General features: G+C 45.9%; 1 protein-coding gene across 3 annotated transcripts in view; it reads right to left on the bottom strand.

The window, feature by feature from the left end:
• Positions 1-23,469, bottom strand: part of LOC143764782 (proprotein convertase subtilisin/kexin type 4-like) — a 353,321-nt gene that overhangs the window by 43,376 nt on the left and 286,476 nt on the right. For all 3 annotated transcript variants that reach the window (XM_077250736.1, XM_077250738.1, XM_077250737.1), the window contains one exon: positions 20,167-20,379. In XM_077250736.1, coding sequence (XP_077106851.1) covers positions 20,167-20,379 — 213 coding nt within the window. The remainder of the gene's footprint in view (positions 1-20,166; positions 20,380-23,469) is intronic.

Here is a 23,469-nt window from a genome sequence, read left to right as displayed (position 1 = left end):
ATTTAGTCTGGGCATCACCTTTCCAGGCTTTTAACCATAAGGCCTGACGGGCTGCATTGGTTAGTCCTGCCGATTTGGCAGCTAGCCGGAGGGAATCAGCCGATGTGTCTGCTAGGAAAGCTGCCGCGCCTCTGATTAGAGGTATGGAGGAACTCAATTTGTGTCTGGACAGGCTGCCCTTTATATTTTCTTCTAATTCCTCCAACCAAACCAGCATAGACCTTGTGGTACATGTGGCTGATATTGCCAGCTTTAAGGCCCCTGTGCATGACTCCCAGGACCTCTTAAGAAACGTATCCGCCATATGATCCAGGGGGTCAGATAGCACTCATGAGTCCTCCACAGGTAAGGAGGAATGACGGGAGGTGGAGGCTATGGCAGCATCTACCTTGGGAACTTTCGTCCAAGAAGTTAGATCTTCATCATCAAAAGGATATTGTCGTTTAGATGCTGAAGGAAGGAAACCTCTCTGCCCTTGCTTTCCCCATTCTTTTTTAACCAGCCCTTTCACTGCCGATATTACCGGAAAACTTTGCCTTTTCTTCTGAGAGACCTACGAACATAATATCCTGAGGAGTCTTGGGGTCCTTCGTATCTGACAACCCCATAGTTTTCTGAACCGATCAAACAAGATTATTAATGCTGTCGGTCGGACAAGTATGCTGCTCCTCTTCTGAAAAGAATGACTCCTTACAGGAATCTGAACTGATCTCACCACTGTCTGAAGAAGATTTAGACCTAGGGGAAGCATATTCTCTCCTGGATCTCTGCTCTCTGGACCTGCCGGAACTCCCCAGGGCCTTTAACTCCTGCCTTATCATGAGCCTAATATCCTCGGCTCTCACTGAGGACTCCTCCTGCAGGGTATGTCCAATACAGATCTGACACAGTCTCTTTGAATAACTGTCCGGAAGGGGCTGGGAACACAGGGCACACTTTATGTTTGGATTTCACGGTTTTCTTAACGTAAAAGGTATAAAGAAAGAAGGCGCTATCAGCTTATTAGGTGTGATTAGTAGCACTCACCCAGTGAAGCTTTCCAATATGGTACCGGTTGCGGTGGCACAGGCTGAGATGTGGAGTGACCTGACTTCTTGTCTATTCCACTCTTATTTGTGGAACTGCTCTGTCTAGAGCGTCCACTGTCACTTTTCTTGTTGCTGGGCGCAGACACCACTGCTTCTCCTAGTGGGTGCACTGCGGGGTCATCTGGGGACGACATCGCTGGTTCTTTTATGCAGCTCTTCCCCATTTTTTTTTTGCTTGACCCGGAAGTCTATTGTCACTTCCGGGTTCTGCGTCCCCGCTCTGTGCGCCTGCGCAGCTTTTGCCACTCTGTACAGGCGCACAGACTCTCCTGCCTCCCCGGAAGTTGAACAAGCACTTCCAGGGGAAAACTTTCTTCTGCGCGTGCGTGCCCTGCTCCCTGCCACCGCTGAAGGGGCTGGAATATACCGGCCAGGCGCCCCATGCACCACGCAGACCTGGACAAGCGCCAGCCTCCGTACCACGCTCTCTCCATGAGCCAGGACGGCCTTACCAGGATCCTGGCCTCACGTTGTCCAAAACAGCTGAGGGGGGAGCTGAACCAGGAGTTCCCCGACGCTGCATCCAGTGCTGGAGCCCCTGCCGTTCTCACAGAAACCACACAGGCGGCATCACAGCCAAGGTATCCTCTTGCGATCTTCTCCACAGGTTCCCTCTAGGAACAGGAAACCAACTGAGGGAGCGAGGGGAGCCGCCACTTTTATCTCTCCATAGGTTTCCTGTTCCTAGGGGCGGATCCCCTCTCTCAGTGGGTGCTCTCGTGGCAAAGAGAAAAAACCCATTATAGTCATCTCACACCAAATCCCCAACACTCTTTGGCGAGAAAAGGCGCCCCCATTCCACGACGGGAGGCCTCAACCTGATTCTTACATACAGCTGCTTTCTCTGATCGGGGGTATGCCTCACAAGCCCTGTGCACATTTCCTTTCTCTCCTTCCCCCTGCTTGTTGTATCATTTAGGGTCATGGAGGGTCTAGATAGGGTCAGCCGTCGTGGAATGGGGGCGCCTTTTCTCGCCTATCTATCCCTAGGGTGCCAACCTCCACTGACAGGTAGGATACAGTATATATTGATAGTAATAGGAATTTATTAACATAGTTGTTACATAGGCAGGCACATTTTTTTTTCCATCTACCTTCCTTCCTTGCACTTGATTAGCTGTGGTACTCGAGTTAGGATAGTCTCCATACCGTTTCTCCAATGGTAACTAAATTTTCTCACTGTTTGGAGTAGAATTCGCCATAACCATGAATCAGAGAATAATCACCATCATCAAGTGTGAATATGATGATGGTGCTTGAATTATCTTTTTTCCGTGTTTACCTCCCCAGTGTCAGGCGTACAGCACATGCCCTGACATTATAATCCTCCCTTCTGTATGGAGGTTCTAGTTAGGATTATTTATATAATACTGTATATCTTATGAGTATTCTTTTTTGCTCAGGCCGACAGCATGTGTCCTGACACCATAATCCTCCTTCCTATATGTGAGTTGGGAGATAGGATTATTTAATACATGTTATTAGCATCCTTTTGTAGAATAGGAGGACTCCTTTCAAATAATCCGGCGTGTTAAAGGTCAACTTTGATTGAAATTGTACCTACAGTCCGGTGTTGTTTCTCTTTTTACACTTTAACACATACCCACGTCATATAGCGCGACGGCAGGAGGCGACTTATGCGGTTCACAGGTGCGTTCCAGCATTGGGACGCCCTTTTAGGGTGTCATAGGTAGAGTGTTCCAGCTATGCGCTCCACGCTGGAGACGCCGTAGACATGACGCGTCCCCTAGCAACGCGCGCACAGGAAGTGAGTTGGTGGCGCTGAAACACGAGGACCCGGCGGCGGTCTATTTAACCGGCAGCATCACAACAGGTGCGAGATTCCTTTTTTCCCCCATTTGTTATGATGGGTGTCCACATATTATGATGGTGCGACACCCGATCTCTTCTATTGCTACATATTCCCCTGATGAGTCTTAGAAACGGAACGCGTTGGGAAGCCGAAATTCTGGGGTGACATGACGTTTGCAGACTGGTGATCGACGTGGGGTAATGTATGGACAAAAGTATTAAGTGCCTCCCCTACTTATATGGCACCAGTTTTTAAGGGATATTCTCCCTCGATATGATGAACAAAGGAATATGAGGTGAGATGGTTCCCCTTTTTTATATCATTATTTGAAATCGATACTGCTTGATTTTTATATCGTTGAAATGGAGGGCCATATAATTTTTTCTGAATATTGAGGATTATTTTCTTTTCTATTGCTGTATTCATGTGGATATATACGCTTGTCTGTGGTTGTGTCTTGTGGTGACATTAGTTGGTATAATTATTCACTTATTATTGGCTTTATGTTCTTTAGTGTATCTACTGTGTTGGACTCTATTGTCCTCGGTTTTTAAGGATCTTCCTGGTACGTAGCCAGAAGGTTCCCGGGCAGAGTGCTTAGGTTGCGCGTGTGCTCGCTCCAGCTCTCTTAAAGAGACAGCGCGCATTTTCCAAAAAGTACTTCTGACCAATGGTGTGTTAATGATCACTATTTCTAGCCCCTCCACCATAGGGAGGGTGCTGGAGCAACAAGTATTCACTGCTGCTTTCTCCCGGTTCCTGCTAGCATGTGCTTCTGTTTCTTAAGTCCTCTGCCAGTGCTCCGCTTATATTGTCTGTCTCCACATATCATCAGCTACTTGTTACCTGGCTATCTTGGACGACATCTGGTCTGTCTAAGCCCCCTCCGTCTCGTCCCGTCAATCTGCCATCCTCTCCTCCCAACAACGCCAGAATTGCCGGTACAGCTCCTAACAGTACACCCGGTATCATCTGATTACCTCCACATCTTCTGCTAACCCTGCTTGTCCGCCTGTCCAGCTGGGACAGCTGCCACGAGTCCGGGGTCTAAACTGGAGGTAGCACCCGTGTCCCCCAGGCATTCTATTCTGACATACCATGGGTGTCTGGGGCTCACGTAGTCACGCCCCCATCGGAGACCCCTGGACCGTGGTCCCGAGGTTCCACATTAAACTTCAGTAAAAATGAAAGTGAACTTCACAATCTGTGCCTCTGTTTCCATTCGTTACAGTATATTGTTGGTTTATTATTTTAATGTTTGTTGCAGGAGACGAGGGCGTTGGGGATTACGCGTTCAGTAAGTATGGTAAATTAAGATTCAATAAAGGAGACTTTATTCTGGCTGTGTCTTTATTTACCATATAACTATAGGATTAGTAATGGATAGGTGTCTTATAGACGCCTCTCCATTACTAAACCGTGGGCTTGTGTCAGGACTCTGAACATTTTTTATTACATTTTTGTGCATTTCTTCCCTTTTCCAAGATGGCGTCTTTGGTCTCACGTGCACTGTGTCTTCCTGCTATAAAACCCAGCCTTCAGTCTGTGCTAGAGTACCTCTGGTGACTCCCTGGCTATATACCTGCTCCTGTGAACCTGTGGGGTTATACTGCTACTTTGCTCTGAGTTCCTGCTGCATACACCAGATCCAGTAATCCTCCTTCATCTGCTGCTCGTGTTTACTTCCATCTGCATTTGCTGGACATGTAAGCTGTTTCTGCTCTGCAAGAACCTGAGACTATTACCCAGACCTCCCTGGTTGAGCTAAGATATTATTTGAACTGCCTTATAAGCATATCTATCTGTGTTTTGGACTAAGCAAGGACTTATTCATGTCAAGTATCCTCAAGAATAATTGTGCTTCATAGACTTTTTGCGTGATTGCATTTTCCTCTGAAGTTTCCTATAGACTGCTGAGCTGCATTTGATATTGGCACCAAGTGTTGTGGACTTGAGTTTCTCTCTGCACCTGTTTGAATCACCGTGTGATAATATAGACTTTACCACTTATAAAACTGTGTCCTGTAGTTGTCTTGTTCCACGCAAAGAGTCTCCTGAGTTATCCCCTATAATTATTACAGCTTGAAATCACCTGACAATAAAAAGGTGACATCAACCCAACAAATATGAACCCCACAAATATGAACCCTACTTGCCACCGCTACAGGGCAAGTGGGAAGAGCGAGGCTAAGTGCCAGAATTGGCACATCTTAGAGATGCACCATTTCTGGGGTGGCTGAGAGCTGATGTTTTTAGCCTGGGGGGCCAATATCCATGGCCCCTTCCCAGGCTATTAATATCACCCCGCAGCTGTCTGCCTAGTCTTTGCAGGTTTGATTTTATAGGGGGATCCCATGTCAATTTTTTTCTGGGGTTCCCCTGTAAACTAGCCAGTAAAAGCTAAGCAAACAGCTGTGAGCTGATATTAATAGCCTGGGAACCTTTATGGCTACTGGCTAATGGCCTTGAATATTAGCATCAGCCCTCAGCCGTTGGCTTTCCCCCTGCTGGTTATTAAGATTATGTGGGAGCTCACGCAATTTTTTTCAAACATTTTTTGAAAAATAAAAAGATATTGCATTTTCTGAAGGTATGTTCCCACAGTCAGTAAATGCTGCAGGTTGGATGCTGCTTACATCCACAGCGTCTAACCAGCACCGGCCAGATGTCACAGCATAGTGATGGGATTTCAAGAGATTTCATGTCCACTATGAATGCACTGGCGCCCGCGGCTTCACTGCGGAGATGGACAAATATCACCCATCCAATGTATAGGGCACGGTGATTGCGCACGGTTCAATGAACACCTGCGTTCAAAATCCAGCAGCACTTTGGACACAGCGGATATGTGCTGCGTCCAAAGAGATGCCTATTACTGACCGTGGGGACGTAGCCCAATAACAGTTGCTGTTTTGTTACAGCATATGTAGGTTAAGACTGCGGAGACCCGTGTGTTGTAAACAGTGCTTTCCCCCCTCCCACCGATCCCGCAATGAAAACACAGACAGGCCTAGATGGGTTGAACAGGTCGGTCACAGTTTATTAATTACATACGCAGAGAAGAGCAATTACATGTCATAATGGGCTCATATATATATATTATATTTATAATATCAGCACAAAACATCAATGAATATATTTACGGAGGGAGGGTGGGATAACGGCTTTCAGGGGTCAGCCGGGGAGAAAGAGAAAGTTACTGACCCCGGTTTCATGAATTTAACCCATGTAGGTTTGGCCGGACGCCCCATCCACTATATTCCCTTAGGTCAGTCGGGCATCCCAATTAGTGCATCACCTGAGGGAGCAGTGGGAGGGGGGAATTGGGCACGGCACAGTGTTTCCTTCTAGCTTTAACCCTATGGGCTCTGCAGTCAGAGGCACGTTCCTTAATCAGTATCGGGCCTGCCATTATGTTAATGTTCCTACGTTGGCTGGTGACTGTGTGTGCGTGTTTATTTAATTGTGTATGTGTCTTTACTCAATATTAATGAGGGTATCTGGCTGAAGAGGTTGAACAAGGAAATTACATTTTTTTTAAATAATATATCTTTATTCAGCTTACAAATCCACATGAAAATCTGCATCAAATCCACATTAAAATCCACATCAAATCCCGGCGGAAGAGATGCAGAAACCGCACAGAAATTTTAACAAGCAAATCTGCAGCGTGTGCACATAGCTTTATAGTGTTTTCTGGAAGAGGAGATTTTATCTTTCTATACTTAACAACCAGATAGAAAAGAGAAAGGACACTGCTACCTAAAGTGGCGCTTAGCCTGGGTTCACATTAGAGTTTCTGTGCGCAGCGTATGATCCGCATACATCTGCATGCGTCATGCGTACATATCTAACATTGTGTACACAGGGACATGTTTTTGCATGCTTACGCATGCGTCATTTTGCAGAGTGTGGCAGTGTCTGGCGAATGCAACATGTTGCATTTTTTGAGGCGTCAAATATTGTACAATCGTCCGCTTGCAGACGATTGCGTAAAAAAAGCATTACTCTCTATGGGAACGCATTGGTACGCAAGGACATGCGTAAGCGATACGCATGCGTACTTCACACTAATCATGTCCAGTAAACTATGTTACCACCTGCAAAATGACTGATGTATAAATGGGATGTTGAGACAGGTAGTCCATTATGCACAAGACTCTGGACAGGTCCCTTGTAGACCGCTTGCTGCTCCGGTCTTGTTGCTGCTGTGCTGTGTACTCTGTACTCATTTTTTTCTTTTCCTTGTAGACTGTTTGCTGCTCCGGTCCTGGTGCTGCTGCAGTCTTCCTGGTGCTGCCACTTTCCTGTTGCTGCCGTCTTTCTGGTGCTGCCATCCTGGTGCTGCTGCCTTCCTGCCTGCTGTGTTGTTGGACTACTGCCTGTAATTAATTATTGGTGTCCATTTTTTGTGCTACATTGTGTTTGGCTTCTACCAAGTTTTAACATTTGTCTTTTTTCTGTAGTGTTTCACTTGACTGCTGCCTGCACTTCCAACATGTCCTCCACTCAAAGTTCCGAAAGTGGACATGACACAGATTATGAAATCACATTTGATTTACTGATTGGTATGTATTGACTGTCAATACTAGACATGTGTTAAATCATGTATTTTCTTTACAGATACCTGACAGTGCAGAAGAGCAGGAGCAGTCTAGTGGAAATGATTCTTCCCAGGGTTGTCGGCCTCAAGTTGCTGAGGAGGAAAGATGGGGTGTAAGTAGCCTTTATCAGAGTTGTAATTGAATTTGTTTTCAGTTTAACTTACAAATGTTTTTTTGTATTTCATCTATAGGTTCCACAACACAAGGAAGGACAACCGGATATTGATAATGAAGTCCTTATTCTGTGCAAGAGAGAAGCGTTGTGGGAACCCCGTGATCGGAATCATTCCGACGACTCTGGGAAGAAGTGGCGAGATCGCTGTTGGATGATTGGGACCATGCAAGGCCACAAATCAGAAAGTATTGCAATGTGGTCTTTTACGTGTCGGTTTTGCTGTAAATGTTGGTGTCTTTTTAAAATATTTTTTTTTTCTTCCCCCTTCACCGTGAAGAGCGTAAATGTTCGCTGGTGCTCGATGAGGGATCACTTCAATAAGGACACGAGAGAGGAGATTCGGGTTCAAAGTGGTGCTGCTCTTAAAGTCAGAAAATATAAGTACCATCATCGGCTTTTTTTTCTGAGGTCTGCGCTTGCTCACCGAACACGAGTATCTTTTGTGTTGTCTTACTATTATTTAAACTTTTAATTTGTTTACTAATGATTTTCATTTATTTTTCACACAGAACCTGGTGGAGCACCACAGAACCTGGATCGTCCTCTGTTGGAGCAGCCCCTCATCGACCAGCCAACGAACAGGCCCAATCATCCACCAGCAATGGGGAAACCAGGCAGGCTTCACAGGCTGGGGAACAGGAAGCCGTTCCATCAGGTTTTCCCCTCTCTCAGCCCTCTGCCACTACTTTACTTGGATCTGCACGCCAGCGGGCCTGTGAGAGGCCAGTCATGCCCGAGTTTATTCACTTAAGCTCGGTCTTCCAAGCTGGGATGAAGGCGGTGTAGAAAGAATGGATAGTGGGTTTACTCACTTGAATACACTTTTCCAGGATGTCCAAAAAAGCCTTGACCACCTGGAAGACGACCTTAAATAGACCGGCGTAACATTATTTTTCCGGTATAGAACAGGGCGTGACGGAAAATCTTAGCCCTGATCTCCAGCTGTATGTGATGAAGGCCTGTCAGGATGCTTACACCGAGGCCATGCAGCGGCAGCGATATCAGCAGCAGGCACCAAGTTCTTTCCCTACAGGGCAACAAGCTCTAGGTCAGCATCAGTGGCACTATCCACCACCACCACAACCACCGCTGGACATTAGGACTGTTCCAACACTACCCAGCTACACCATGCAGCCGATTGCAGTATCCCAGCCTTCCCCTTCAACCACGCAACCGAGTGCAGCAGCCCAGTCTTCCACTTCTACCATGGAGCCGAATGCAGCAGCATTTTTTATTATTTTTCTGTGGTATCGCAGGGCTGATATGTTTTGTGTATAATAGGGGGATCCATGTGGGCCCATATGCATCACCTTAGGGACTACATGTATTGGTTGTGGTTGCTTACATGTCAAACTATTAAAGTTGGCTATAGTTACATATCTTTTACAGGTTTCTTTCTTTCCATATACATGTATTATCGATTTAGAGATATTTTTCAAACAATTTCAAATACAAGAGGAATGCTTCTGCTCCAGATACCTTTTTATGTGACCGGATGAATTGTATCTGCTGTGTCTATGACTTGTAGCTTTTCAACCTAAAGGGTTAAAGTTTCTTGTGCTGTAGGGATACCACGGCAACAACACGTTTAATGACTATCACATGACACTGAGATAAGACACAATAAGCACAAGGTTGCTGTATGCACTTATTGCTGGGACAACCGCATAATTAAGGGCAGTCACATGATATAGGAGAGAAGGCGTTTTAGCATACGGACACTCTGTGTACATGTTACCGGGACAACTGCATAATCAAGGGCGGTCACATGATGTGAGACAGGAGGCGCCAGGGATGCGGGGATGTTTTGTGTGCTCACTGCTGGGACAACGCATCGGTACAAATACTTACAGAGGACACTGACCCTAGATGGTGCAGCTTAGTTCGGGTGCATGCACATCCAACAGCAAGCAGGTGTTTCTACTTAATATGAGTAAGTATGGGTATATAAAGGTGGTTTGACTGAACAGTGAGTGTATGCACCCCTTCTGAGGACGACTTTGCCATCGAAACGCGCGTCAAGGGGTATGTTGGACGGAACTGAACTCTGGGTGTTTACATTTATCTGTGGTCTTTATCTTTGCTACTCTAATTAGTTCCCTTGATCTTTTATATGCATGACACTGTCCCTGATTGCCCTTAGGGGATTATGCACTTCATACTCTATTACACGTTTTTTCCTGAGGCCAATCAGGTAGAGAGGAACTCCCAGATATATGTGTGTGATGTATTAAGTATTTTACATCTGTCTTGAGACTCTTTTGGTTATGAGCACTATGCACTTTACTCTGTATTTACCTATATGCAATATTGAACTGCACCTCAAGCGGATGATATTAAATTTTTTATCTTGGATGTAATACATGTGGTATATTTATACCCAGGATACTGTCATCATACATGTTCCGGGGGCGTGGCTTGGGCATGGAGCTGTGAGCACACATCTCTCCAGAGCTCCAGCGTGCCTGAGGCGTCTGCGGCAATTATATAGCCACCATCAGCTCCACTCACCCACCGATGTCGAAGAACAAGGCTGGGCTCCAGGGAGCTCACAGCGGGTCCAGCAGGCTCTAGTATCACCAGGTCGGTGTCTGGAAGCATGGGAAAGAGAGCAGCTCCTTCAGCCAAGGTGGAGGGGGGAGGTGCCTCCTCCTCCATGCAGCAGCATGCACACAGGAGCTCCCCATCTCGGACTGCAGGCACACAGAAGAATGGGGCCACAGCAGAGAAGGCACAGGAGAGAGGACGGATGACTGCTGCACCAGGGACCAGCCGCTCACCACAGAAGCTGACAGGAGGGAGCCGAGCACAGAGCAAGGGAGAGGTGAGAGCTGTGACCTGCCCCTCCCCCCTGGACAGACCGTGTCACAGGCTGAGCTGGCTGAGGACCTGTCTCCCCCTATACTGCACCCTTATCAGGCTCAGGAAACTGAAATGGGCCCCACACTACTACCACCAGGGAGACATGAGAGAGGGGCTTCTCCCAGCCTAGTGCCCCAGGACATTGTGCCCACCATCACTGCATCTCATTGCCTCCCCACACAGGCTCCTGTTAGGTCCCTGGGCTCTGATGACTATATAACTGCCTCTAAGCTGAGAGCGCAGCTGAGTGCCTTCCCTACAAAGGCTGACATGGAGGGCTATATACAGCGTCTGGAGGCAGTGTGCAGGAGTGAAGTGGGGTCCCTTAAGGAGGACGTCCCATCTTACCACCACTGTCTCTGCATTAGAAGCTAAAGTGGAGTCGCTTTCCTCACAATTGCAGAGTCAGCAGCAGCTTCTGGATCTGCACTCGGAGACTTTCAATGTGGTCCTAGATATGCTGGAGGACTCTGAGAACAGGAACCGGAGGAATAATATCAGGCTCCGTGGGATCCCTGAGTCCGTAGCCTCACGTGACCTCTCCTCGGCCCTCCATGGCATTTTCAATTCTCTCTTAGGGAGGTCACCCACTGAACACATTGAAATTGACAGAGTCCACCGCTCGCTAGGCCCAAAGAACCCCGATACTTCTAAGCCGAGGGACGTCATCTGTAGGATTCACCACTTCCAGACTAAGGATGACATCATGCGTAAGGCGAGGGACCACGATGCTATTGACTTTAATGGGTTTGATGTCCTTCTCTTGTCTGACCTCTCACACTTCACCCTGGCTAAACGGAGGGCTCTGCGCCCCCTCTTGGAGGTGCTGAGGGAAAATAAGATCCCCTACAGTTGGGGTTACCCATTTCAGTTACAAGTACGCGGTGATAAAGGATTGATAATTTTGAGATCCCTGTCAGATTTGCAGAACTTTACCGCTGCACTGGGCTTACCCATGGCCACACTGGGAGATTGGCCTCGCCTTACTGCGTTTGACCTATGGGGCCCACGCCGTGCTGGTAGCCCCCCCCGCTGGGTCACTGGGAAAGAGGAAACGGGGCTCCCACCATAGACGTGCCTCTGTTACTCATGCTGATGACACTTGATCACCTAATTCAGACCTTATGATCACTATCGCCCCTTTTCTCTTTTTGCTTTTTTGCCGCCTACATTGTCCCTCCATATTGCCGGGCTCCCACGGGCGGCTTGGTCACGACTTTGCTTTAGCCTGTTAATTGTGGATGGACTGGAGCCACATGTTTTGTAGCGGTGACATTTCTATTTGACTCTATCTGGGACTCCTGAGCGGGGGTTCCTAGCATGGTTCATTTTGCACTATTTATGAATGTCCACCTACTTCAATTGACTCCTCATGTACTGTGCTCAACTGTTGCACTACCGCATTAATGTGCTAATGTTATTCTATGTTGGCTAACGCTGCTCTTTCTCCTGAAATGTGACTTTTGATGATACCCCTCTGGGGGCTTGTTATGACTGCTCATTTCGACAAATGTACTTGGCCCACGATCCGCTGTTATGTTTGTTAACAATGTTTATGTTACCAGGGTCGTGTGCCTACTGGGTAGAGTTGGATTTTTTTTATTTTCTTTTTTGCTGCAGGGGCTCGGCTGGTTGCTCTCTGCTCAATCACCTCCCCACTAGGGTGTGTCTCTGACACTACTTCTCAGAGTTTTCTCTGATATTGTCCTGTACCTTTGAGGCCTAGTGGCTTCTTGGTTTCTCTCTTTCTTTTTGTTCGGAACCTTGTCTCCCGGCTGAACTACTATCTTTCCTTGGTGCTTTACTTTCTCTGTTTCTATTTTTCCCCACTTTCTACCCCTCCTACTCCTTTCCGGCCTGATTGTACCACCCGCAGGCCCGATAGTTCCTATGGCATCCCTACAACTCTGCTCGCTTAATATCAGGGGGTTTAATGTCCCTGAAAAGCGATCGAAGGTTTTATACGGTATGCATAAGAAACGGGTTGACATATTTCTGCTGCAGGAGACACATTTCCGATCAGACAGAATCCCTAAGCTTAACCATAAATACTACACACAGTGGTTTCATGGCAATAACTCTGACTCCAAGTCTAAAGGAGTCAGCATTGCATTGCACAAGTCTTTACAGGCTCAGGTAGTTGCCTCTAAAGCGGATTCTAATGGTCGATATGTGTTTTTGAAGCTTAAAATTGCCCATGATTTGTTCACCATAGCTAACATTTATCTCCCCAATCAAGACCAGGTCCGAGCTTGCAGAAAGTACCTACGGGACCTCTCGGCCTTTGCGGAAGGCTATGTGATTATGGGAGGGGACTTCAATATGGTGTTTGACCGCGCTATGGATTCCTCTTCGGGCAGGTAGGCGGTGTCCCTCTCTCAGCTAGAGAGACGGCGGGCCCTGATGGACTTAAGGTTGGTGGATGTATGGAGGTTACTGCACCCCACTACCCGAAATTATACCTACTTCTCCACAGTACATAATTCCTATAGTAGATTGGATTATTTTTTGATCAGCCACAGGCTCCTGTCTCTTGACCCAAAGTCTGACATTGACACGATGTTGTGGTCAGACCATGCCCCGGTTTTGCTCTCACTCCGGCTGCCGAGCCTTTCTCTGAGAGAATGGACCTGGTCCTTAAACCCTGGTCTCCTTGGAGATCTAACGTGTCAGGCGGCCGTGCGAACAGCAATCTCGGACTTTCTAGATTTTCACAAGCATGACCCCACGGCCAACCCATACCAGTGGGAGGCTTTGAAAGGAGTCATACGGGGAGTATTTATACAACAGGGGGCCCGACTGAACAGAGAGAGGGAGACTAACATTGTGGGTTTGTTGACTCGTATCCAAACTCTGGAGTTGGATCATAGACGGACTAGAGATGCTGGGGTGCTGGCTGATCTCCTCCGGGCACGCTGTGAGTTTAGTGCCTTGTTGGACACGACGTTAGCACGACAGAGGGACCGCTTTCATAAATTTCTGTACAAGTACTCTGATAAACCCAGAAAAACTCTAGGGAGGTTTTTGCACCCCCGTGCCCCCACCATTTATATCCATACCGTGAGGTCTTCTACGGGTGAACTGGTCCATTTTCCTGAGGAGATTGTGGACTCATTCAGAGCATATTACGACTCTCTCTATAATTTAAGCGGACCGTTGTCTGATATGTCCCCTTCCGAGTTTCAAGCACGGGTGGACGACTACATCCAGGACACTGAGCTCCCGCCTATGTCGGTGGAGGAGTCTGAGGCCCTGGAGAGTCCTCTCTCGGAACAGGAGGTTTTAGACTTGATAAAGTCTTTGGCTAATGGTAAAAGCCCTGGTCCTGATGGATTCTCCGCCGCCTTCTATAAGTTATATGCGAATTCCCTGGTCCCCTTCATGACCAAACTGTTTAACTCCATCTCGGCCAGCTGCCCCTTTGCCACCCCAAATGTTGATGGCCACAATCACCGTGGTTCCTAAACCGGGAAAAGATCCCCTATTGTGTGCAAGCTATAGGCTCATATCCCTCATTAATGTGGATGTGAAGGTGTTCGCGAAAGTGTTAGCTGGTAGACTGAACCCTATTCTACCTGGGTCCATCCATAGTGATAAGGTGGGCTTTGTGCCGCACAGGGAGGCTAGAGATAACACGGTGAAGACGTTGCTTCTGACCTCATACATGCGCACAGGAGGGGCACCAGCATGTTTATTATCTATTGACGCTGAGAAGGCGTTTGATCGCCTAGGCTGGACCTTCCTGTGCGCCTCTCTGAAGCCACTGGGAGTGGGACCTAACATGTTGGAGAGGATTTTTGCTCTGTATCATAGGCCTACGGCCCGTCTTAGAGTGAACGGCACCCTTTCCCCGCCCATTGACATAAGAAACGGGACCCGTCAGGGTTGCCCCCTTTCCCCTTTACTTTATATCCTTGCGATGGAGCATCTGGCAGTGGCAATACGGAAGACACCTGATATTGAGGGTCTGCGGATTGGCCAACATGAGTTTAAGATATCCCTGTATGCAGATGATTTACTGCTGTACATTACCAACTTGACCGTGGCTTTTCCTGTACTCCTCCGAGAGTTCCGTAGGTTCGGGGAGGTTTCAAACTTTAAAGTCAACTACTCCAAGACGGAGGCGCTCAGTATCTCCCTGCCTGATGATCTAGTCTCTCAGCTCCAGGCGTCCTTCTCTTTTAAGTGGAAGACCGAGGCCTTAAAATATTTAGGAGTCTTAATACCTGCTGACATTAGCGCAACATATGCTCTGAACTACGTCCCGCTCCTGCAGAAAACTATATCGGACCTTAAACGGTATGGCAGACCTCAGCTATCTTGGTTCAGACGGGTGGGAGTGGTCAAAATGGATATTTTACCCCGGTTCCTCTATCTCTTTCAGACTGCTCCAGTGCAGGTTCCGGATTGCTTTTTCAGGCGCCTGCAGTCGGCCATCAATAGCTTTATTTGGGGAACTAAGAAGCCGCGGACTCGATTTTCAGTGTTAGTGAGACCCAAGACTAAAGGGGGGGTAGGCCTTCCTGATTTTAAACGATAATTATCAGGCAGTCTTGCTCTCTAGGATTGTCGACTGGAGGTTTGGTGATGCTCATAAACAGTGGGTGCTCCTGGAGAAACTTTTATCGCCCTCTTCTTTGTACTGGCTGCCTTGGCTGGGGTGGACCGGACGCCCACCTGTGTCGAGTTTTGCTCCACTCACTCAGATTGTTTTGAGGTTTTGGGATAGATCCTATGTGAAATTACGTCTGACCTCCCAATTGAGCAGACTGAGTCCCCTTTTTGACAATCCGGCCTTTCCCCCAGCAATGAATAGATCTACGTATCTGTGTTGGTCACGACTTGACGGGGTGGGACTGGGTCAGGTGAAGGATAAGCTTGCGGGGCTCTCTGGCGTGCAGGGGTTACGAGTCTCTGGTCTTACAACACCGCTGTCCTGGCTAGAGTTTCTGCAATTGTGGAGCTTTCTTTCCAGTGTGCCGATGGGGGCGCTGACGCCATTTGAGTCCCTGATGCTCCCTACCGAGGGTCCCTCCCACGTGGTTTCGGTGCTCTATGGCCTGGTCTTGAATTCACTTCCCCCTACTACGCTTGGAATTATGGAGGCTTGGGAGAGGGACCTGGGGATCACCTTTTCTGAGGCGGATAGTCTGAAAATCTTCACTCTTGCACATAAGATGACGATGTCCAGTCAGGCGCAGGAGAGGAATTATAAATTATTGACACGCTGGTATAGGTGTCCCACCCTTCTCCACAGGATTAACCCGGAGATCTCGGACGCCTGCTGGAGATGTGGCTCCTCCATGGGCTCTATGCTTCATGTTTTGTGGTCCTGTGGTCCCCTGCAACCCTTCTGGAACTCAGTCTTCGATGCCTTTCACTTGATGACTGGGGTCCGCCACGAACCCTCCCCCCAAATGGCCCTACTGTCCCTGATACCCAGTTCAATAGCTTCCGTTAAAAAGGGGATCCTGAGATTTTGCCTAATAGCTGCCAGGGTAGTTATTCCCCGACATTGGAGGTCCACTGAGGTCCCCTCCACGGAGGAATGGATAGCTGAAATGGATAGATTACATCGTCTGGAGTCGCTGGTGGTGGGTGATGGTGATGCTGCATATGACCAGGGACGCACCTGTTTCCTCTGGCAATCCTTCAAGGAGAGCACGGGGTTCCTGACTTGGCTGCGTACATACTTATAATTCTCAATACGTGGGCGTGTACATTGCTGGGTCTTCCTTAACCCCCCTCCCCTCTCCCTCCTTACTCCCATTCCCTCCCCCTTCCCCCCCTTTTTTCTTCTCTCTTTTTCTCTTTCTTTCCTTTTCTCCTATCTTTACAATTGCTTTTCTTACAGGTTCTGTATTCTGTATATAAGGTCCATGTCCCGAGGTGATTCTCAAGATGAGAAGCATGTCCCCTTTATGTGCCAGAGTCCTTGTTCAACTACACTTGTGCTTTGTTCTCAGAGGCGTAAAGTATAGCTCTGGACATTGTAATGATTCTTTGTATTGTTTTTCCTGTTCAAAATTTCAATAAACATATTTACTGAAAAAAAAAAAAATCATACATGTTCCGTCCAATGTATGTTTTTTCAGTTTGCTCTTATCTCCTTAAAACATTTTAAAATTTGTATTTTCAGTAAAGACATTTGTGGTGAAAAACGTGTGTGTGCAGTGGACTATGTATAGATTTAAATGTGTAACTAGCAGTAGTTGAACATCCGTCCTGAAGACTGCAGGTTCTCATCCAGGTGTTAATATGTATTTTCATGAGACAAGTAGACTTCTGTCTCCAATCTCACCAGGGTGTCCTGCTGGAAGCCAAGAAAGGTAACATTTGACACCTCCTAGCTCTTGGAAGAGAGATGTTAATTACGGCCTGATAGTATCTCTGTGAGAACCTTTACACAAAGGATCTCAAGAAAATATTCATTGGGGGCGCGGCCGTGGTCTAATAAAAAAAACAAGCAATTATAATATTAAACTAAGGGGCTGTTCTAGAAACCTGACCTCCAGACCAAAGCTATAAATTAGGGCTGTATACAGAGAGACGTGTTCACATGTGAGGGCAGCTTGAGACGCTGATGTGTTCCACCAACTCCATTCACCCCCCCCCCCCCCCCCTCAGGGAGCAGAAAGCAAACTACCAGTTAGATGATTTCTGTAAGTTTCTCCTGTTTACTTTTATACTGTTTTGCATAAGTTGTATGTCTTTTTATTATCATATTTTTATAACTTTTTCTTACTGTAAGCACTGAACCTTTTTTGTATTAAAGTATAAAACTTTAACAAGTTGAACCTTGAATGTTCTAAAAGAATCTATAGCCTAAGGTGTGTGAGCCTTATGAGTGGTAGACAATATTTTTATTAATATTTCCGGGACTCATCGCCCGTGTGTTCGATGAGTGGTGGCAGGGTGTATGAGCGGGTGTGTGGCCTCGGTCAGTGTGTGATTTATGCTCCCATTACAGCATAGGACAGAGGTTGAATGCTGGACTGAGAGTGGGGAGATAGATTTATCCTAGCGGGCACATGATGAATTAGTGACACCACGGAGTAAAAGGGATCCGTGACAACATTATTGATTCTTTACGTAGTGTTGGGGGACGTTTACAGATTTTGTCGTTTATCACGGTCCTCCGTACTTTTGAGGCTATTCGGTTCAGTCTAGTCAGTGTTCGGAAGAGGTTGTGGCAGGGGAAAATTGAAATTATTAGCATACAAATGTTGTCCCATGTCAGAGTTTTTGAAAGTCTGCGAGTCATTTCCTCGTCCTAATGAGCCAACGTCAATGGTGACAAATCGACATTCAGCATCTGCAATCGCCAATAGAACAATGGAAAAGTATTTTTTTATAATTGAAGTACTCAGATCCACTTCTAGCAGGTTTAAGAATAAAAATGTATTTGCCGTCCACAGCCCCCACTCAGCCCCCCAGTTTGAAAAATTACAAATTTCCTTGAATTTTTCTTCATTTTTCAGCCAGAGTTCAGTTGTGGGTTGGGGAGGTGATTCTACACATAAAAAACGTCACACAATGCACTGCAGGTGTCTCCAACAATTCCAGAAAGGGTGGACAGTCCAATCCAAAATTGAAAATGTGAAGATTTTAAGGTCTATCAGGTAGCCAAGAATCTGTGGAATTTAAAGAAAATGGGGAAAAAAAATCAGTACATGGCTTTTATAACAAGAATATTAATTACAGGCGCTTCTTTTTCAAAATTACATACCTTAGGGTCACCAACATCCTTTCCTCAGCAGGAATTGCTCTACGTAGTTGCGTATCCTGCCCGGTGATGGATCCTCGCACACGATACAGCAATTCTTCGAAGCTCTGTTGCGACATCCTCGTGTATTCAAAAAACGTGTGTGGGTTTTCGCGAAGCTCGGTGAACAATGAGTGGTAGTCTCCACGGCTCTCTCGGACTTCAACAATGGGGTGTTGCCAATAGCAACAACGACGTCTTCTCCATCTTTCTCTTCTCCCTTCTTCCTCACAAGCCACAGCAAAAGCTAAAGCCAATTTAAATGATAAATCCAGATTCAGATTGAAGCTCTCCAGGCAAAGATCCATCTTGCAGCAGGATACAGCATCAAAAGACGATGATTTCATCTGTGCAGGGTCTATATATAGAAATCCCATAAGCCACACCCATTGGGAAATACCGTACGCATGCGCATAAACAGAGCAAATGCATGCCAAAATGCATACAAATGCATGCACATGCAGTGTTTTTTTGCCGCCATGCGTAAGAACATGCGGATAAAAATGAAGCGTAAACATACATTTGCATGCATTTTGGCATGTGTTTGCGCATGCAAATGATACGCTGAGCACATAAGCACTAATGTGAACCTAGCCTTACACCTAAAAACCCAAAATGACTGCCAATCAGCTAGCTAACTGATCAGCAGTCATTTGATAACCTCTTTACACAGACAAAAGCACTTTGGATACTCACAATCACCTGTAATAGATCAACTGGAGCACATAGGCTGCCATTTTTCCTCAACCAAGTGAGTCCTGTTTACATAAGATTATTCGCTGAGAGAATGATGATCTTTAGTGTAAAGGTACCGTTACACTAAACGACTTACCAACGATCACGACCAGCGATACGACCTGGCCGTGATCGTTGGTTAGGCTACTTTCACACTGGCGTTAACTGCATTACGTCGCAATGCGTCGTTTTGCCGAAAAAACGCATCCTGCAAGTGCTTGCAGGATGCGTTTTTTCTGCATTGACTAACATTAGCGACGCATTTGCGACGCAATGACACACGTCGCAACCGTCGTGCGACGGTTGCGCCGTGCTGTGGTGGACCGTCGGGAGCAAAAAATGTTACATGTAACGTTTTTTGCTCCCGACGGTCCGCTTTTTCCGACCGCGCATGCGCGGCCGGAACTCCGCCCCCACCTCCCCGCACTTCCCCGCATTTCACAATGGGGCAGCGGATGCGCTGGAAAAATGCATCCGCTGCCCCCGTTGTGCGGCGGAGACAACGCTAGCGTCGGGAACCTCGGCCCGACACACCGCGACGGGCCGAGCCCGACGCTAGTGTGAAAGTAGCCTAAGTCGTTTTGTGGTCGCTGGGGAGCTGTCACACAGACAGCGCTCTCCAGCGACCAACGATCAGGGGAACGACTTCGGCATCGTTGAAACTGCGCTTAGTAACCCGATATTTACCCTGGTTACAAGTGAACACATCGCTGGATCGGCGTCACACACGCCGATCCAGCGATGGACAGTGGGTGATCAGCGACGAAATAAAGTTCTGGACTTCTAGCTCCGACCAGCGATATCACAGCGGGATCCAGATCGCTGCTGCGTGTCAAACACAATGAGATCGCTATCCAGGACGCTGCAACGTCACGGGTCGTCGTCGTTCTAGCTGCAAAGTCGCTTAGTGTGAAGGTACCTTAAGCCAAAAGACCATTTCACCCAAGGGACGAGCATTTGCTTATTCATCAGGTAATTGGCAGCCTGTTAACATTGCACGATTATCGTAAAACAAGTGTTCCTAGAAAGCTAAGTAATTATAATCTTGATAATCTTTAGTTCTAGAAACATTCAGTTTTAATTAGGTTTTTAAGTTGCATAAAGACATCAAATTAGCTTCTTACAATTTGTCGGTTCTTGCTGAGGCCACTGCTGAAGGTGGTAGTGAGAGTTGAGGCACAAGCCTCACTATACCATGGGACATCTCCATGCTCTGTGGTGCTGCCAACCGATAAAGTGAAAATACTGTTGGTGTAACCATCACAGTTACAGTTATCATAATGCAAGCCACCATTTCCGGATGCCCAAACAAAAATTGAACCAAGGCCACCACGTCCCTAAAATGGGAGAAAACACAAAAGGTAGAGGCTGAAATATATTGATGCATATATAAAAAAATAAAACAATTCAGATACTAGATGTGTAATGCCCTCAAATGTATATACCCAGGCAAAATCTGAAAAAATGTATACGAGTTTTGAAAAACATGAGTGATGCTGCAAAACACTATTTGCAAATTCAAGACTATTGACCAGGTGAAGCCATCTATCCTTATAGGCTGGTGTGACAGTCAACTTCTGTCAAGAATTTAAATCATACAAATTCACAATATCACAGGCCAGGAAGGTCACGAGAACCACCTGCTGTGATCTTTGACGTGATCAGCTCTCTGCTGCTCCCTACTGACCAGATAATTATACGATTGGGAGACGCATAATGGATGAGGCCGCAGGCTGTTTGCACTAACAGGTCAGTTATCGGGAAACTAACAGTGAGCGTATGGTATATACACCTCCGGACTCCAACGCATGGAATATATGTACAGTATATAGCCCCGTAAGGTCACCGCCAACTCCATTATAACCACAGACTACTTACTGCCACCACCAATCATTTATACAAGCCAATTGGACACCATGTAACATGTAGCTTATGGCTTTGATGAGTGATTTACAAAACAAAAGGAACTTAACTATTACATTTTTCATTTAATCCAAAAGGGATGCGATGTTTATGAAAAATATACAAAAGATTTTACAAAGGGGACAAAACAATACAGTAGAAAAAAGGAAGTAAATCTCCAGCATGAAGCTTGGATAAAAGTACAATTAATTTAGACAAATCCATTAAAATCCTTGTCTCATAGTGGTACAGCAAATAATGGAGTACATGATGCGACCAACGCGTTTCGACCTGTTATAGTCTTAAGGTCCTATATAGAAAAAAAAAATAAACACACAACAGGTAAAACAATAAGAATCAGGAAAAAAAAAGGCAAAAAATAGGCGCGCTAATTAAAAGTCCCAACAACGGAACACAAGCAATTGAAATACAATGATTCGCCGAAAAACGCAGTAATAGCATTATGGCACTGTATACAGAAATCCAGATCAAATTAACAATGGAGATATATTACCACTAAAGTTCATACAGAGCATAATATATAGAAGTGTACAAAAAGAACAGTAATTTAATCGTATTGTAAAATCAAATCTTGCCATTTGTTCAGATCCAACGGGGTTCTAGTCTGCAATTTAAAAATTCAAAAGGATTCACGTTTCAAGATCTTAAGTCTGAAATCCCCACCTCGACTCGGTTTAAAGACCTTTTCAATGCCCATAACACTAAGAGTATTAGTTTTTCCAGCATGAAATTGTCTGCAATAAGATACCGCAGAAATGTTATGAGCATTAGTGTTAGACACTTCCAACAAATGTTTGCAAATTCTTCTTTTAAAAGGTCCTATTGTACAGCCAACATATTGTAGTCGGCAGGCTGTGCACTCAATCAAATAAATAAGACCCTCTGTGTTACAATTCATATATGTATTAATAGTATATGAAATACATGTTACAATAGAAGTGAATTTACTGTCTTTTTTACTTAAAAAAAGGCTGGGTGAAAGAATCTCTCTCAATGAAGGAGCTTTTTTGGCTACAAATCGCATATGTGTTTTTTTCCCCAAAATATTCGCCAGTTTAGTATCACCATATAAAGTTGGGAGATATTTTTTCACTATTTTAGTGATAGTATCAAACTGAGGACTAAACTCTGTAATGAAATTAATACTGCAAGGCTTTTCCAAGTCTCTTGTGGAAACATTGCAAAGAACTTTCTAAGAATGTTTATACAACTTACTACACTGATCGCAGAGATGATTCAGTTTAGCTGAAGGAGAACACTTCGATTGGCCTTTGGGTGAACGGGGACGATGCATACACGATATGCATCTCTCTACATGAACACAGATCATAATTTGGCTTGATCTTTTATCAGACCCCGAGTGCCACCCACACACCCTCCCTTGTGATGACCTCATGTGGGCAGGGTTATGGGCTGTTCTCAACCCTTCAGGATTTTCTGAAATCCCAATTTATGCGATAACACCTCACCAGACGACCGCAGACGTTTGAGAGTAATGCCACATTCTTTTAATCAGGATTTTTTCCTTTAGTTAAGAACCAAACATGGCTTGGCTGTTGGCAGTTATCTGACCCCTACAGCTTTGGTGCCTTTTGGCGGGGGTTATAGTTATGAGAAAATATATATCTTTCTCCCTGGTTAGCCCCAGCGCTGAAAATATACGTTTAAAATCAGATTTGTCCGAATTCCCATATTCTATATTTTGTTTCGGAGACATACTGTCTTGAGCTGGCTAATTGTAACTGCAAGAACCCAGTGTCACCTGAATTCAACATGCATTTCTTTTGGACAAAAGGGATTCCACTGTCTTGTTTTATGACCATGACTATTTCAAAAGGGTGTTAGATATTCCTTTAAAGGAATTCATTTAAAAGTTACCCCTTTTCCATAATATAAATCTTTGTTCAGTCACCAGGGATGGTTCACATCTCTTTGTACACTGCCATTTTACATAACGGCAGCTTTGAGTGCTAGCTCCTATTTCTTTGCAAATGAAAGAGGGAAAAAATGGAGGGAGGTGGGATATCAGTGACCTCAGAGATGTTTAATATTTTCTATGACAACTTCCAATGCAAATTTTTGTCTGAACATGGTTTTGTAAAATCTTTCCCACAATGTGGGAATTAAACATATGCTGCCTTGACAAAGGAAGTACTACAGAAAGGGTTTTCTAAAACTGGAATTGCAGCTCAATCTCACCAGTGGCTGTTGGAGGCATAGCCTAGCGGTGACATACAGCCATTATATGCTGGGTATGCTGCAGGTGCAGGCCTCCCTCCCTTCTGCACCCCACAGTATACCTAAACCACATATAGCGTCCACATTTGGCATTTTTGAAGCGATGAGAGCCCGCCTAACTTATGGATGAGTGCGTGTCTACAGAAGCATGAGCTGGGCATACTGGTGACGGCAATGTGCTGGTCACTACAGCGTTCTGGTCACTACAACGGCAAGTGGCAATTTTCACTCCGCAACATTCATTGTAGCTTGTCTCTGGAAAACAC

Source organism: Ranitomeya variabilis, chromosome 4 (assembly GCF_051348905.1).
Source record: "Ranitomeya variabilis isolate aRanVar5 chromosome 4, aRanVar5.hap1, whole genome shotgun sequence".
Taxonomy (NCBI): Eukaryota; Metazoa; Chordata; class Amphibia; order Anura; family Dendrobatidae; genus Ranitomeya; species Ranitomeya variabilis.
Note: the sequence above shows the minus strand (reverse complement) of the source record. Positions and strands in the feature narration are given on the sequence as shown.